At 63.6% G+C, this 15230-nt stretch overlaps 1 protein-coding gene across 1 annotated transcript; it reads left to right on the top strand.

Annotated features, from left to right (window-relative positions):
- The first annotated feature begins 246 nt into the window (after positions 1–246).
- CHLRE_02g095126v5 (uncharacterized protein) lies at positions 247–14997 on the top strand. Its single transcript, XM_043059588.1, has 26 exons — positions 247–653; positions 760–870; positions 1290–1373; positions 1800–1895; positions 2322–2421; positions 2621–2724; positions 2973–3058; positions 3569–3688; positions 4155–4266; positions 4533–4598; positions 5048–5131; positions 5369–5488; positions 5690–5788; positions 6157–6224; positions 6537–6664; positions 6980–7147; positions 7677–7791; positions 8221–8292; positions 8819–8989; positions 9446–9535; positions 9766–9820; positions 10358–10429; positions 10752–10885; positions 11201–11354; positions 11694–11850; positions 12380–14997. Exons 1-26 carry the CDS (start codon positions 432–434, stop codon positions 12790–12792), a joined length of 3201 nt encoding a protein of 1066 aa, XP_042927219.1. The 5' UTR covers positions 247–431; the 3' UTR covers positions 12793–14997.
- Positions 14998–15230: the final 233 nt, after the last annotated feature.

The following is a 15230-nucleotide window of genomic DNA, read 5'->3' as shown; positions in this document are numbered from 1 at the left end:
CTCCGTGCACATTTGGCCCGTACATCCGGGGCAGGCGTTGCTCCTTGAACCTCTGTAACAATGCGCACGCCTGGAAGCTTGCTCCCATCATGCGCAACTGTGCATTGCATGGGTCGCGGGGGCAGCTCACCGGCCGTGCGAATATTAGGACGGCAGGGCAGGCACGGTGGACGGCGGGGATGCACTGGCCGAAATAATGAGGGTTTGGCGGGTTCATGTGCCATAGCCCCGCTGCATTAGATAAGATTATAGAATCAGGGTAACATCTTACATTACCGCTCGCTGCACCATCAAGCGTGCGCAGCGGCTGTGTAGTCTCGGAGCCTCTCCTGGCGCACGCGACGCCGCAGAATGTCTGAATAACCAAGTAGCTGGCTTACTTTGCATTGTAACACACAGACCATCCTACCGAGCGTTAACGCAAAGCGAAAATGAGCCAGCATCCGGGCATCTCAGTAACTTTGCACTTCTCGGTGGCATACCCAACGCAATGGGGGCAATGTATCCTACTTGCTGGCTCGGGAGCGCTGCTGGGCGGTCTGGAGTGGTCAAAAGCGCGGCAGCTTTCGTGCACAAACGACAAGGACCTCATCGTTTGGGAAGCGACGATAGTGCTGCCATGGAAGCCTTCCTACACCTACAAATACGCTCTGGTAGGCATACGGCCGGGGGGCGACGGTCAGCGCATGTTTCGCTTTGATTGGCGGCCTTTTCACAACTTCACCAACGACGGCTGCCACGTCGTCCTGACTTGTGCAGGCACGCGCAAAAGAGGATGACACGAGCGGCCCTAGCGTGCACGGGAACTGGATTATTGAAAAGGAGGACGCAGCTGGGGAGCGGACGGTCTGGCTGCCTGAGGGCCTGCAGGTGCGCGCGCAACGCTCGCAGGCAGCAGGCTGATGTGGCTACGAATTCCGGTTTTGTGCGAGGCGGGCGAGAATATGGGGACGGGGCTGTGGAAGTAGGTCCAGGGTTTGGGGCATGCTGGCGTTGGCACGCCCAACCCGTACAGCTGCGTACGGCACAGAGACTGTGTCGGGCAACCCGGGCAAGGGTGCGGGGGCACCACGCAGGACAGCTCCCAAACGGAGCACACCACGCCGCGCCACCCATTCCCATCACCGTTTCAGCGTGTGCCCGGGGCCACTCCGTCACCCCTGTCCCGCCTCCCCGCTCCCTTATGCCGCACTTTCCCACTCCTGCAACTTGCCAAACCCCCTTCCCCTCCCTTTCCTCCCCTTGCAAACCCCCCTTTTCCCGCCCGCCCCTCCCTCCTCCTTGTCCAGGGCGGTGAGCTGGTGGAGGTGGTGGACTCGTGGGTGGACAAGTCGCACCCCGCGGCCCTGATGGCCAGTGCGGCATTCACCAAGGTGCGTGCGGGTCTGACTCCTGGAGGGCTGGGGACGGGTATTATCGCGTGTCACGCGCTCAAGCCCCCTGTCGTATCCGCGAACCCCGATCTGCGGGCAACTGGCCGCGCCCCTCACACACCAGACCACACCGGTAGCGCACAGCTCCAACCCATTCGTACGCATCCACGCCTTCCCACTCCTCCTCTCCTTCCCACTCCTCCTCTCCTTCCCACTCCTCCTCTCCTTCCCACTCCTCCTCTCCTTCCCACTCCTCCTCTCCATTCCTTGCCCCCCTTCGTCTGCAGTCTCCAGTGCATCCTGTACCGCTTCCCAACCACCATTACAAACCCCCCTTCCCTCTCCCCGTCTGCTATACTACTGTTCCTGGCTACGCCTTCACTTCATATAGTAATCGTGAATGTGACTCCCCCCCTCCCTGCCCAGGTCCTGTTCTCCCACAAGTCGCTGGTGCGCACGGGCGGACTGCCGCTGGACGCCCGCTGCAGCCCCGCACCCGGGGAGACGGTGGTGCGGCTGCAGGTGCGCGGGCGTGTGTGTGCGTGTATGTGTGTGTGTGTGGGGGGGGGTGCGTGTGCGTGTATGTGTTCGAGGATGCAGCCAGGAGCGGGGAAGAGGGGCGGAGTTCAGTGGAGGACACATGGGTTTGCGAGACACCCTCTCCCCGCGGCGCCGGTCCGACATCACCTACTTGCTCTGTTGCTCAGTAGTCATGTAGTAGTGCGCCTCCTTCTCCCTGTCAAAGCATAGGCCACGCTCTCCTCCTCGCTCTTTTGCATTGGGTTCGGTTCAGTTTGGGCTGGTATCTTCAACCCCTCCCCCTTCTGCTCTTCCCTGGAGGAGCTCGCACTGCATGCCTGGGTTGGATTACTATTCCGAATTGACTGCTGGGACGTAGTTCATTGGGCTCGGCCAAACAAGTTCCCCTTTCTTCCCCTCTACCCCCAGGTTGCTGACTTCCAGCTGGAGGACGGCGAGGCTGTGCTTGTGACGGGCGGCATCCCGCAGCTGGGCAACTGGCAGCCGGACCAGATGTGCCAGCTCACGGGTGGGGCGGAGGGAAAGAGGGAGGGAGGATACTGGAGAAAGAGCACCGGAGGGAGGGAGGGAGAGGTCGGTTGATGTGCTGAGCCTATGTGTGTCGGTCCCAGTCCCGCATGACTAACACCGCCTAACACGCCATACATGTGTAACCCCCTCACGCGCCCTTGGTGATGTGTTTGTGCCTGACGCACGCACGCTCACAGAGACGCACACGCCCTTCTGGGAGGCGGAGCTGCGAGTGCCCTACTCCTGCTTCCCCTTCACCTACAAGTACGCCATACAGACCGCGGAGGGGCTGGTGCTGGAGGTGAGGGGGCAGGGGGGGGGGCAGTAGGATGGGTTGTCAGCGCGTAGTGTTCACAACCGTTTTACCGAGACCTAGAACCAGACGCTGGGTCGACACGGCGTCCGGGTTATCACTCGCTAGCTGCTGACTGCTCTCCCCCACTGCCTACCTCGCAACACTTCTCTGTACCATCCTTGCAAATCCCCCACTGCCTGCTGTCACCTGCTGCCTGTCACCTGCTGCCACCTGCTGCTGCCCCCCCCCTCCAGGTGGGCGAGCCGCGCCTGGCCTGCCTGCCCGCCTCCGCCAGTGTGGGCGCGCCCACGGTCATGGTGCGACACGACGGCTACTTCAGGTGCGGGAGGGGGGCTGGGGGCGTGTGGAGGGGGTGGAGGGGGTTAGATCTGAACCAATCCCATGAGGAAGCAGAAGCGCTGCAAGGAGAAGCTGCAGCCGCATATGCGAGCTACTGTACGTCACCATAGGTCGCCGGGCGAGTTTGCGCAGTGCAGCGGCAGGTGGACGTCGCAGTCCAGAGCAGCTCCGAAGTCATGTCAGGAGTGCGAGCCGCGCGCGGAGCCGCGTGGAGGGGGGAGGGGGAGGGGCGAGGAGGCAGCGCACGGATGGGGCAAGAAGGCGGCGGAGGAGGGGGCGCTTCCCACACGGCCGCTTTCGACGCGGCTCCACCCCGTGCACGTTGCAACGCAAACACACACACACACACACACACACACACACACACACACACACACACACGCACACACGCACTCCGGCGTCGTCTGGACTTTCGTTTCATTGTAACACACACATACACATACACACACAGCTTACATCTGCTCACACGTGTGCACACACCCACACGCAGGCGCGACCGGCACTGGCGCGGCGCGGGTGTGGCTGTGCCTGTGTTCAGCCTGCGCAGCCAGCACTCGGTGGGCGTGGGCGAGTTCCTGGACCTCATGCCGCTGGTGGACCTGGCGGACAGGTGGGGGGGAGGGAGGGAGGAGAGGAGGGAGGAAAGGAGGATTGGGGTTGTAAGTACCAGCCCACACAAGGGGGGTTACATTCATGATTAATTTCGGAAGTGGTAGGCGGTAGACAGCATAGGGGGACAGGGGGGGGCAGGGTGGACCTGGCGGACAGGTGGGGTGGGGGGTGGGGTCGTGAATACCAGCCCAAGCCAAACCAAATGAAACTGAGTGAGCAGCAGAGGCAGAGGCGGCAACAGGGGGGAGAGGGGGGAGAGAGGAGGGGGAGGGTTGGGTGGCAAGCGGGGTCAATGAGGGTTGTGGAGCGCAGTCCGGAAGAGGGTCTGTTTACTGTCGCATGCGTGTATTGCCATGCGTGTGTTGCCATCCATGGCGCGATCTTTCATGGCGTGCCGCAATCTTTCCAACCCGCCGCCGTCGTACGCCGTCGTACGCCGTAACACCGCCCGTACGCCGCCGCAGGTCTGGCATGCGGCTGATCCAGGTGCTGCCGGTCAACGACACGTGTGTGTACGGCACGTGGTACGACTCCTACCCCTACTCCACCCTGTCCGTACACGCGCTGCACCCCCAGGTGTGGCGGCCGTGGGGTTGAGGGGTTTGCGGGGGGGGGCGGACGGCTGTGGCACGGTATGACACACGACCTCGTGACCTCGCGGCTCTGGAAGTACGGAAGTTGCGGCAGTGCGGCCGCGGTGACCGTGGCTTTCTATTTCGCGGTGGTCGCGGCATTGAACCAGCCTATCGACCGCACCGCGCCCACACACTTCTCTCCCACTCTCCCACTCACTCCTCCCCCACAACTTTCTCACACCTCTCACCATGTGTGATCGCGTGCAGTACCTGGCCCTGCGCGACCTGCTTGCGGAGGAGGGGCAGGAGCTGCCGCACGACCTGGCGGCGGAGGTGGGGGGGGGGGGGTTGGGAGGTGTGGGGTGGGGGCGGGAGGGGGGTGGGAGGTGGCGGTGGGGATGGGGGTTGGGAGGTGGGGGTGGCGGGGGGGGGGGTTGTAGCCATTCATGCGAACGGTGTTTGTATCAAAGATTGAAGTGCCACTTGGGGGGGCGATGGCAAGAGCAGTGGCTGCAGGTGGGGTCGGGTGTCAGGCTAGTCATGCACAAGGGGAAGCGTGCAAGGTGTCGGGTAGGAGAGACACAATGCAGGGCGGGGCAGGAGGTGGCGGCGGAGGCGGGGGGCGGCGATAGGAATTCGCAAGGGAGGGTCTGAGTGGGAGGGGCTGGGGAGTCGTGGACATGCCACGTGAGTCATGCCACGCGACATGACGTCAGCCTCATGCGCCCCACCCTCCGGCTTCGTGCCTTCCCTCGACCTCCTCCTCCGCTCCGCATGCACAGCTGCACAAGGCTCGGCGCGAGCTGGACAAGCCGGCGGTGGACTACGAGGCCACCATGGCCTTCAAGAGCGCCTTCGTCAAGAAGGCGAGGCAGCGGGGGGGGAGAGCGGGTCGGGACTTGAGCAGGTGCCTGAGGGTAGCGGATCACACGTGTCAAGGGGTTGGGGACGTGGGGCAGTGGGGTAGTGGGGGGGACTGGGAATCAGGCCGGGGTCCGGACTGCGCGTTCGGAGAGGGGCGGGCTGTGAACCTGGCTGTCTTACCCCACGTCCTCACACGCCCTTTCGCCCCCCCACCTGCACCACCCCACCCCACCCCACAGGTGTACGACCGCTACGGCCAGGGCACGCTGACCAGCCCGGCCTTCGCGGCCTGGTTCGGCGAGAACGCGCACTGGCTGCGGCCCTACGCCGCGTTCTGCTTCCTCAGGGACATCTTCCAGGTGCGCGCGGCGGCGTGGTGGCGGTAGTGGTGGTGTGGCGGTGGGCGCGGCGGCGATGAGGGCGGTGGTGGTGAGGAGGAGGGAATGCCGGGGGTACATGGGATGGTATCGTCATTGACACGCATCCATACACGTACACATATGCGCATGTACCCACGCGCACACACACACACGTGCACACATTCACTTACGCATGTGCAGACGGCTGAGCACTGGCGCTGGGGCGCGCTGTCCTCGGGCAGTGACGAGGTGGTGGACCGACTCACGCGCCCCGGGGGGGAGTTCTACCCGCGCATGCAGGTGGGGGCGGGACTGTGGCTGGGTGGCTGAATGCGTGCCGGAGGGTGTGCCTGAATGCGTGTGCCTGAGCGTGTGCCCGAGTGTGTGCTCGAATGAACGGGATGGGAGTGGGAAGATAGGCGGGGATGGGTGCGGGCGGCGCGTGGGTGCGGAAAGGAATTGTGTTTCGGCTGCTGCGGGAGTTGATCTTAAGCAGCCGAGTGCTCCCACCCAGCTGGTGTGACGCACCCGCTCGCCCTCTCCCATCCGCCCCTGCTCTCCTCCCCTCGTGCTCCCTACCTCCCCAAAGATTGCCACCACTTCTTTTACCAAGTATGAAGGTCTAATCCAGAACGTTCGCTTCATTGTGTCCCCCTCCTCCTGTGCAGCTGACCTACTACACCCAGTTCCACCTGCACCGCCAGCTGCTGCGAGCCTCGCAATACGCCGCAGCCAAGTGAGGAGGAGGGGGGGGCGGGGAGGCGGGGGCGCTGGGCAGGGCATAGGGCACAGGGCGGTGGCAGGGCAGCGTCGTGCATCCTGCCTGGCCTCGCACCACCGTACTCCAACACCGTGCAAACCCCCTGAACGTGAACTTTAACTTGACCACCCGCTCGCCGGCTGCTGCTTCTGACAGCGCGTAACCTCACTCCTTCCAACCTACCTCCCTCGGTCCAACTCCTTCCAACCTACCTCCCTCGGCCGAACCTCCCTCCTTCCGACCTCCCTCTCCCCACCCGCCCGGCTGCTGCTGCTGCCGCTGCTTCAGGCGTGTGGTTCTCAAGGGCGACCTGCCCATTGGTGTGGACAAGCGCTCCGTGGACACATGGCGGGCGCCGCACCTCTTCCGCATGGACAAGAGCACAGGCGCGCCGCCGGACGCCTTCTCGCCAACAGGCAAGGCGCGGGGGGCGACGCGGGGGCGGGGGCGGGGGCCGGGACACGGAGGCGGGCGCGTGGGCGGGGACGGGCACGGGAGCGGGAGCAGGGGCGGGGGCGGGGGCGGGAACGGGGGAATGAGGGCTGGGGCTGAAGAAGAGGAGGAGCGACGGCGGGGGCAGCGGATGCGGGGCCGCCCCGCCAGCCCTCCATCCCACCCGCATCCCAACCGACGCACACACACACACAACTCCCCCCCACACACACACATACACAAACACCACACGCACGCACGTGACCCCACAAATCACCCACACCCACACCCGCCCGCAGGCCAGAACTGGGGCTTCCCCACCTACGACTGGTCCGCCATGTCCGCTGACGGCTTCGCCTGGTGGCGCAGCCGGCTGTCGCACCTGGCGCAGTATTTCACAGCCTACCGCATTGACCACGTGCTGGGCTTCTTCAGGATATGGGAGGTGCCGGGGGACTGCGTCACGGGTGAGAACACGGGTAGTGGGTGGTGGGGTGGTGGGGAAGCGGGGCGGGTTTGTAGGTACCAGCCCAAAGTGAACCGACCCAGCGGGGCCGGGGAGGGGGGCTGGGTGTTGGGGTTGTCCTCACCATTTCAGAGACAGGAGGATGCATAACAAGGCAAGGGGAGGTTGGGAGTAGAGGGTTGAGGATTTGAACGCCACGAGGGGGCTGTGGGGGCGGCGATTCAGAGCGATGTAGCAATGAAAAGCATGAACAAGTGACATCACACACAAACACTCCCAACCCCCACCCCACTTCGTCTGCAGTCCTCAATGCATCCTGTACCGCTTTGCCAACCACCGCTGCAACAACCCCAAACACACACACGCACACACACAAACACACACACACACACACACACACACACAAGCACAAACACACACACACACAAGCACACACACACACAAGCACACACACACAAACACACACACACACAAACACACACACATTCTTTGTTTAACACACACACACACGCGCGCGCGCGCGCCCCCAGGCCTGCTGGGCTACTTCCGGCCCAGCCAGCCACTGACCAAGTCCGAGCTGGAGCAGCGCGGCGTGTGGGACACCGAGCGCCTGGTCAAGCCGCTCATCACCGAGGCCGCCCTCAAGTAGGGAGGGGGGGGCAGGGCGGGAATTGAGCACAGGCAGAGACTCAGGGGGCTCTATGTTCCAATAAGGGGGGCGGGGCGGCGGGGGGCAGGGCGGGGAAGCGGGGGCGGGCGGGGCGGATGTGGAGGAGCGGGCGGGGGGTCACGCCCGTCGCGTGTCATAGGTCACGCCACACACTGCAGACACGATGCCTTACACACCTCACATCACACACACACACACGGTCGGCTGCGGTAAGTATACTCTGAAGGTAATCCGCGGCCGTAATTCTGCATCGCATACACTGTCCTACGCGTAATGTTTTCCTTGTGCTCTTTAACACACACACACACACACACACACCTTTTCCTTGTGCTTTGTAACGCACCCCTCACACACACACACACACACACACACACACACACACCATACACACTCGCGCCACGCAGGCAGCTGTTCGGCGAGCGGTGGGAGGTGGTGGCGGCCACCTACCTACTGGAGGACGGACCCGGCAAGTACAAGTGAGTGGGCGCCGCGCGCCGGGACGGGGGGGGGGCGGTGAGGTGGGGGTGGAGGGGTGGAGGGGGCTGTACATACCAGCCCAAACCAAACCAAACCCAATGCAATAGAGCGAGGAGGAGGGCGTGGAGCGGGGGGTGGAGGGGGGGGTGTAAATACCAGCCCGACTAAACCGAACCCAATGCACTGGAGGGGTGGGTGTGGGGGTGACAAACAGCCCGGGTTCGTCGACATCGTCCTCCACCTATGCACCATCTCGCCGCCGAGCGTCAGATGTGGGTTTTGAAGCACACCGCGCCGCCACACAGATGCTTGTCGCCGATGTCTAGTTAGCCGGCACGACCCCATGTTTGCTATTCGTTGTGTGCCCATCCTCCGTCCGAACACCTCTCCCCCACTCCAATCATCTCGTCTTGGTCAATCAAGCATACAATCCCCCACCCCAACTGCGCTTACTCGTACTTACACTTCTTCTTACTTAAGCTTCCTCTTACTGAATCATGAATGCAACCCCAACCTCCACTGCAGGCTGCGGCCGGCCTACTCCAGCGAGTGCGCCATTGCGGCCATCCCGCTGCGGCCCGACTCGCCGGCCTGGCTGGTGCGGGAGGTGGAGGAGACGCGGGCGGGGCTGATGCGGCTGCGGCAGAATGTGGTGCTGCTGGCAGACCCCGAGGACCCGGAGGCGTTCCACCCCCGGTGCGCGCCAGGCTGTGGGGTTGCCATGTTTGAGGTTGCGGTGCTGTTGTGGGGTTGTTGGTGACGGTGCTGTGGAGGGTGTGGGGTGTGGGGTGTTTGAGGTTGTTGGTGGCGGTGGTGTGGTGTGGTGTGGGGTGGGGTGTGGGCGTGCGTTCCATCCCAGGTGCGCGGTACTGCGCTGTTTGAGGTTGTTGGTGGCCGCGGTGTGAGCTGTGCTGATGCTTACTGAATGCATGGCCATGTATGCATCGGGGGTGAAGGGCATGTCAGTGCAGGCAAGGCCGCCGCCTTGACTTACTTGAGACGCACCGCCGTCCTCACTCCCTCACAAACACACACACTCCCTCACACACACACACACACACACACACGCTTCCCCACCCGCACAACCACCCACACATAATATCACACACAATCACAATCACAACACACACGCAATCACCCGCGCCTCCACAGGTTCGGGCTGATGGGCACCAGCAGCTACGCCGCGCTGCCGGCCCCCTGGCGCGCCACGCTGCGGCACATGCACGATGACTACTTCTACAGGTGGGAGAGGCGGAGGGGGAGGCGGGGAGGTGCAGGAGGGGAAGGGGGCAGAGGGGTGGGCTAGGAGCGGAGAGGGGGACGGCACGGGGGAACGGGTTGAGTCGGGGGTTGTTCAAGGCTGTCGTGATGTGCTTTTGCGTGGCCCCTGCTTCATGTCTGTCACACATTTCACTGTCATCACCACTACCACCACCACCACTGACTACCGACTACTGGGCCCCTCCCCGCAGGCGGCAGGAGGACGTGTGGCGGACGTCGGCCATGTCCAAACTGCCCGCACTGCAGGTAGGTGTGCGTGGGTGGGTGGGTGTGGGTGGGTGGGTGGGGTTGAGTGCGGGTGGGTGGGTGGGTGGGTGGGTGGATGTGTGAGTGTGTGGTCGCGTGCGTGTGTGTGCATATGCGTAAGCGTCCAAGGGGGCTGGTGCGTGTGGGCGGCGTGTGGCTGCAGACGTGGCAACAGCCGTGTGTGCGTGCGTGGGCGGTGGGCAAGGCGAGGGTGGGCCGGTGGGGTTGGGGGTTGGGCGGGTCGTGACGCCAGTCCGCGCACTGCCAGGCATCTGCCTTGGCTTGGCAGCTGTTATGAATGTCATGGTTCTACCCGGCTGCTTACGCCGTCCCTCTCAGTCATTCGCTTGCCCCAAATGCCAACCCCGTGTCTCCCCCTGCCTCGCTCGCCCCCGCCCCCCTTTCATCACGGACGGCCATTTAACTCCCTCACCATTCCCCTGCTTGCATCTTGTTCCCGATGTTTTTTACCTTGCACCCCCCCCCCCCCCCCGGGCTGACTTCTCTGTACCAATCCTTGCAACCCCCGCCCCCCAGGCCGCCACGGACATGCTGGTGTGCGGCGAGGACCTCGGGTTCGTGCCGACCTGCGTGCCGCCCGTCATGAAGGTAGGTGCTTCCCCCCCCCTTCTCTGTACCAATCCTTGCAACCCCCCCCTCCCGGGCTGACAGGAGGAGCGGGAGGAGGAGCAGGTGCTGGCAATGCAGTCCTGTGCACTCTTGCAACCCCCCACCCCAAACCACACACACACAATCACACACACACAATCACAATCACAAACGGCTACCCGCAACCACACACGCGCGCACACACCCACACATACACAAACGGCTACCCCCAACCACACCCACTCACACACACACACACAAACGGCTACCCCCACTCCCCCACCCCCACTCCCACCCCCACACACCCCACCACCGCCCTCAGGAGCTGGGCCTGCTGGGCCTTCGCATCCAGCGCATGGCCACCGAGCGCGACAAGGAGTTCAACAACCCCGCCGCCTACCCCTACCTCACAGTGGCCAGCCCCTCATGCCACGACGTCACGCCCCTGCGCGCCTGGTGGGTACTGGGTGGGCGTGGGGATGAGGGTGGGGGCCACCAGACCACCACCAGACCACCACCTCACCACCGCCTCATCACCAGACCACGCGACTGGCGGCACGGCCAGCACACTGTGTGTGTGTGTGTGTGTGTGTGTGTGTGTGTGTGTGTGTGTGTGTGTGTGTGTGTGTGTGTGTGTGTGTGTGTGTGTGTGTGTGAGTGTGTGTGTGTGTGTCGGGCGCGCTGTGTCGCCCACTCACCGCCTCACCACCCACCTCGCCTCCCACCACCCCCAAACCCGCCCATTAAAATACAACCTCCCCTTGCGCACAGGTTCGAGTCCGACCCGGAGCGCGCCGAGCGCTTCTACTACCACCAGCTGGGCGGCTGCGGCCCGCCGCCGCCCACCTGCGGCCCCAACGTGGTGCGGGCGGTGCTGCAGCAGCACATCAACTGCCCCTCCATGCTCACCATATTCCCGCTGCAGGTGCGGGGCGGGGCTGGGGAGGGGCGGGGCTGGGGCGGGGAGGGGCGGGGCGGGGAGGGAGGGAGGGAAGGGGGTAGGGAGGGAGGGAGGAAGGGAAGGGGGTAGATGGAAGGGGGAAGGGGGGGAGGGACAGGGAGGGAGGGACAGGGAGGGACAGGGAGGGACAGGGAGGGACAGGGAGGGAGGGAGGGGACTTCACGGACATCGGTAACGCGCCTGTTGTACTTCCTGCTGCGCCTTCACTCCTTAATTGATCATGGATGAATGTACCCCCACCCCCCGTCTACCACTTCCTTAACTAGTCATGAATGTAACCCCCCCGCCCACCCCCCACCAAAGGACCTGATGGCCCTGTCCTCCGAGTACGCCTCCCAGCGGCCCAGCCAAGAGGAGGTCATCAACGACCCCACCGTGCCCAAGCACTACTGGCGCTTCCGCATACACACGCCGCTGGAGGCGCTGCTGGCCGACTGCGACTGGTTGGCCACCATCGCGGGTGAGGGGCGGCGGAGGGGGAGTTGTAAACACCAGACCAAACTAAACCAAAACTAGCGAAAACGAGCGGAGCACAGGCAGGGGCGTTAGTTGCAAGCGGTAATACTTATGGGATGTGGGCCGAGGCGGCGTGGAGCAGCAGGGCGAGCGGCGCCGGGGGAGGGGGTACACGGCAGATACAAGCCCAAACTGAACCGAATCAGGGGGGGTTGGGGAGGGTAGCCGTTCATGGGATCGGAGGGAGCAGATCACAAGTATGAAATGCCGACGGGGGGTACCGTAGTTTACTCCAATGAATTTGGGGGGAGGCTTGAGAGTCTGGGGGCTTGTCGGGACCTTAGCCGCTTTCCCACACCAGCAGCCCCGGTTTCCTAGCCCCAACCCAACACCTTGCACTCCACTCCAAAATCCCCATACCCACCCCAACGGCTTCGTCTGCAGTCTTCAGTGCCGCGCCTGTACCGCGCTTCCAACCATCTTTGCAACCCCTGCCTTTCCCAACTACCACACCAACCTCCAACTACCTGCAGAGATGCTGGTGCTGGGCGAGCGCGCCTCGCCGATGGTGCTCATGGCAATGTCACTGGGCGGTCTCGCCATCATGGACGGTGTGGCGGGGGCGCCGGGAGGCGGCGTGGCGGGAACCATGGCGGGCGCCGGCAGTGGAGTGCCCGTGGCGGGCCTGGTGGCGGCGGAGGGGCTGGGCGGCGGCGCGGCGGCCGTGCCGCCGCCGGCGGCCTACCTGCCGGCGTACACGCCGCCGCCGCAGGGGCAGACGCAGCCGGGGCAGTCGGGGAGCGTGTATGTGGGTGCAGGTGGTGCGGGAGGTGGTGGAGGTGGTGGTGGTGGTGGTGGTGGGGCCGGGAGCGGGCCGGCGGCGCCGGATGCGAACGGCCGCGCGCCGCCGCCCATGACGCCGCCCTCGCCTGTGCCGGTGCAGTGAGACGGAGGCGGTGGAGGCGGCAGAGGCGGCGGCTGGTGGGTGCGGTGTGGGGCGGGGACTGGAAGATTGGATTAGGAATTGTGTGCATGTGACGAGGGGATGGAGGAGGGGAAGGCGATGGAGGAGGGGGAGGAGGAGGGGGCCTGCTGCACTGCACTGCAGATTTCTTTGAAAAAACATGTCGTAGGTAAAACGTGGCTAACACACGCAGGACGGAAAGGGGCAAAGGCCGCGCCAGGCGTAGGGCAGGTCGGAAACGGCTCTGGCTAGCGGCCTAGCATCCGGCTCTTGCCGGTTGGCAGTTTTGGAGGAGTGCAGGAGGGGCACGAGTGGCGCGATGCGCACGCGCGGAGGGCACTTTGCGTGTGGGAGCCGGCTGGGTGGAAAGTGTGGAGGCCGGTGCCGGCACTCGTGCCGGCACCGGCCTCCACACCTGCGGTTGCGGTGCGGACGGAAGTAAGTAAGTGATGGGAGCGGAGGAGGAAACAGGCTGCGTGGCGCAATTTGTGAGGACGTGCCGCGGTGGTGACGTGGGCACATGGTCAATTGGGATTTGCCTGAACCACCTGCAGGCAAGTCGGCGGTGTTCATGGTCTGCGAGCCCATTGCGTCGTAGAACGGCGAGGGGGCGTGGTGGGTGTCGTGGGCGACCTGTGAGGCGGCGTGAGGCGGTGAGGAGATCGGGCTCATTGCCGCTCAGCCGTCAGGTTTGTTTGGGGGTTAAGCTGTTGTCTGTCCTGTTTGTTTGTTAGGTCAGTCGAAGAGTTTGAAAGAAGCACGCGTCTTTGTGCAGGTCGTGGTATCGCTGCATTCGCTAGCGTTCAGTATGTGCCGGCCAGTCCGCTGTGGCTGATACGAGCACGGTAGCTGGGCCGGCGTGCGACCGGAGTCCCTGCCGCCGGTTGCTCCACACTATACTATTCATTTTTGATCCCGTTCATAGGTAGAGACTTCGTTTCGTGGTTTCAGATATTGTGCCTAAAACGGCATTGTGCGGGGGAGGGTCGCGTGCTGCTGGCTTGTAGGCTGCAGCAGCAGTTGGGTTGCACAGGGCGGCGGTGTGCTGACGAGGATGACATTGGCGCGCCCGAGGCGGGACGTGTACCGCACCCGGTGTAAAGGAGAGGGGATGCCGTGCCCGATCCGAGGTGGCGTACTGGCGCGTGTTCACACATGTGCACTCGTGTCCTTTCAGGCCGTCTGTGTCAGTACGGTATCCGGGGCGCAGTCGCAGCATGGAAAGGGGGGGGACACAAACGCAGCGAGCTAGGGAATCAACCGGTTGCGAGGAGGAGCCATCTTTCTTGTCCCAGGCTGCCCTCCCTTGATCCCTTGGCCTTGATTGGCCCCCGCCGTGATGGGTACCAGGAGGCGTGGCGCGAGTAAGGCCCGGCCATACAGGTGTCCCGGACTTCCGGAATTGCGGTATGGAGGGCGCGCGAAGGGCGAGACTCTGTGCGCGTGCTGAGGCGATTCCCTGGGAGACGTGGCAGTACAGCCGACTGAAATGGCCCACACCCAAGCAAGCTGCGCTGCCTGCACTCCCTGCAGGTGCCAGTGAGACTTTTCAAGGCCAGCCATCTGGATCCAACACGCTGAGCGTGCCGTACATGCGCCATTCGCGGCCTTCAAACCAAGGGGCACGCTGGATCCAAGGAGACACGTGACACGTCGCCGTTACAGTGTCCGCACGGTGTGCGGTTCAGACACCCGCGTTCAGGCAGGCGCCGCCAATCGCCGCGACAGGGCTGTTGCGGTCCAACGCTAAGGCCCCTGCTTCACCGGTATCCAGTGCTCGTATCTTCCATCTTTTCGACAGAAATTTGCCCCAAAACGCCTCCGGCGGAAGAAAAATTTTGATTCCTGTGGCCAAAAATCTGTGGAAATGCTTCAGGTTTGGAGGGGTCTTTCTGAGATTCGCAGTAGACATTTTAGGGCGTTTCTGTCACTTGTCCGGGCCCAAGGCAAGGGTGACTCAGGAAACTCTATTTACGGCCGTTTCCTGCTGGCACCATGGGGGCACACCAAGATAGGGCAGCCTTCTACTAGGGGAGTCATTCCGTGGGTGGGTGAGCGTGCTGAGCGTGAGGGAGGGCGCTGGGGTTTGGCGTGGGGATGGGCCACGTTTTGCCATGGAGCCATAGAGCCGGTGCTTTTTCAGCAACGAGGGTCGGTTGCCCCCGCACGCTGTAACAGGGGCACATCCCGTGCGGCGGAATATTTTGCTGTGCCGGAGTCGAAACGTGGGCTGGGGGCAACAGCAACCTCACCCCGCATGCTGTGACAGCGGCACGCCGGCACATGCGGTGCGGCGGAATATTTTGCTTTGCCGGAGCCGAAACGTGGGCTGGGGGCAACAGCAACCTCACCCCGCACGCTGTAACAATGGCGCATGCCGTGCGGCGTAATATTTTGCTGTGCCGGAGCCGAAACGTGGG

Source organism: Chlamydomonas reinhardtii, chromosome 2, assembly GCF_000002595.2.
Source record: "Chlamydomonas reinhardtii strain CC-503 cw92 mt+ chromosome 2, whole genome shotgun sequence".
NCBI lineage: Eukaryota > Viridiplantae > Chlorophyta > Chlorophyceae > Chlamydomonadales > Chlamydomonadaceae > Chlamydomonas > Chlamydomonas reinhardtii.
Note: the sequence above shows the minus strand (reverse complement) of the source record. Positions and strands in the feature narration are given on the sequence as shown.

Bases quoted from the DNA above. Each gene is read 5' to 3' on its own strand.
- CHLRE_02g095126v5 (XM_043059588.1), top strand. From the start codon at position 432: ATGAGCCAGCATCCGGGCATCTCAGTAACTTTGCACTTCTCGGTGGCA. The intron at 4,599-5,047 runs GTGGGGGGGGGG...CCGCATGCACAG, and splicing joins CGCACGACCTGGCGGCGGAG to CTGCACAAGGCTCGGCGCGA. The intron at 9,536-9,765 runs GTGGGAGAGGCG...CCCTCCCCGCAG, and splicing joins CACGATGACTACTTCTACAG to GCGGCAGGAGGACGTGTGGC.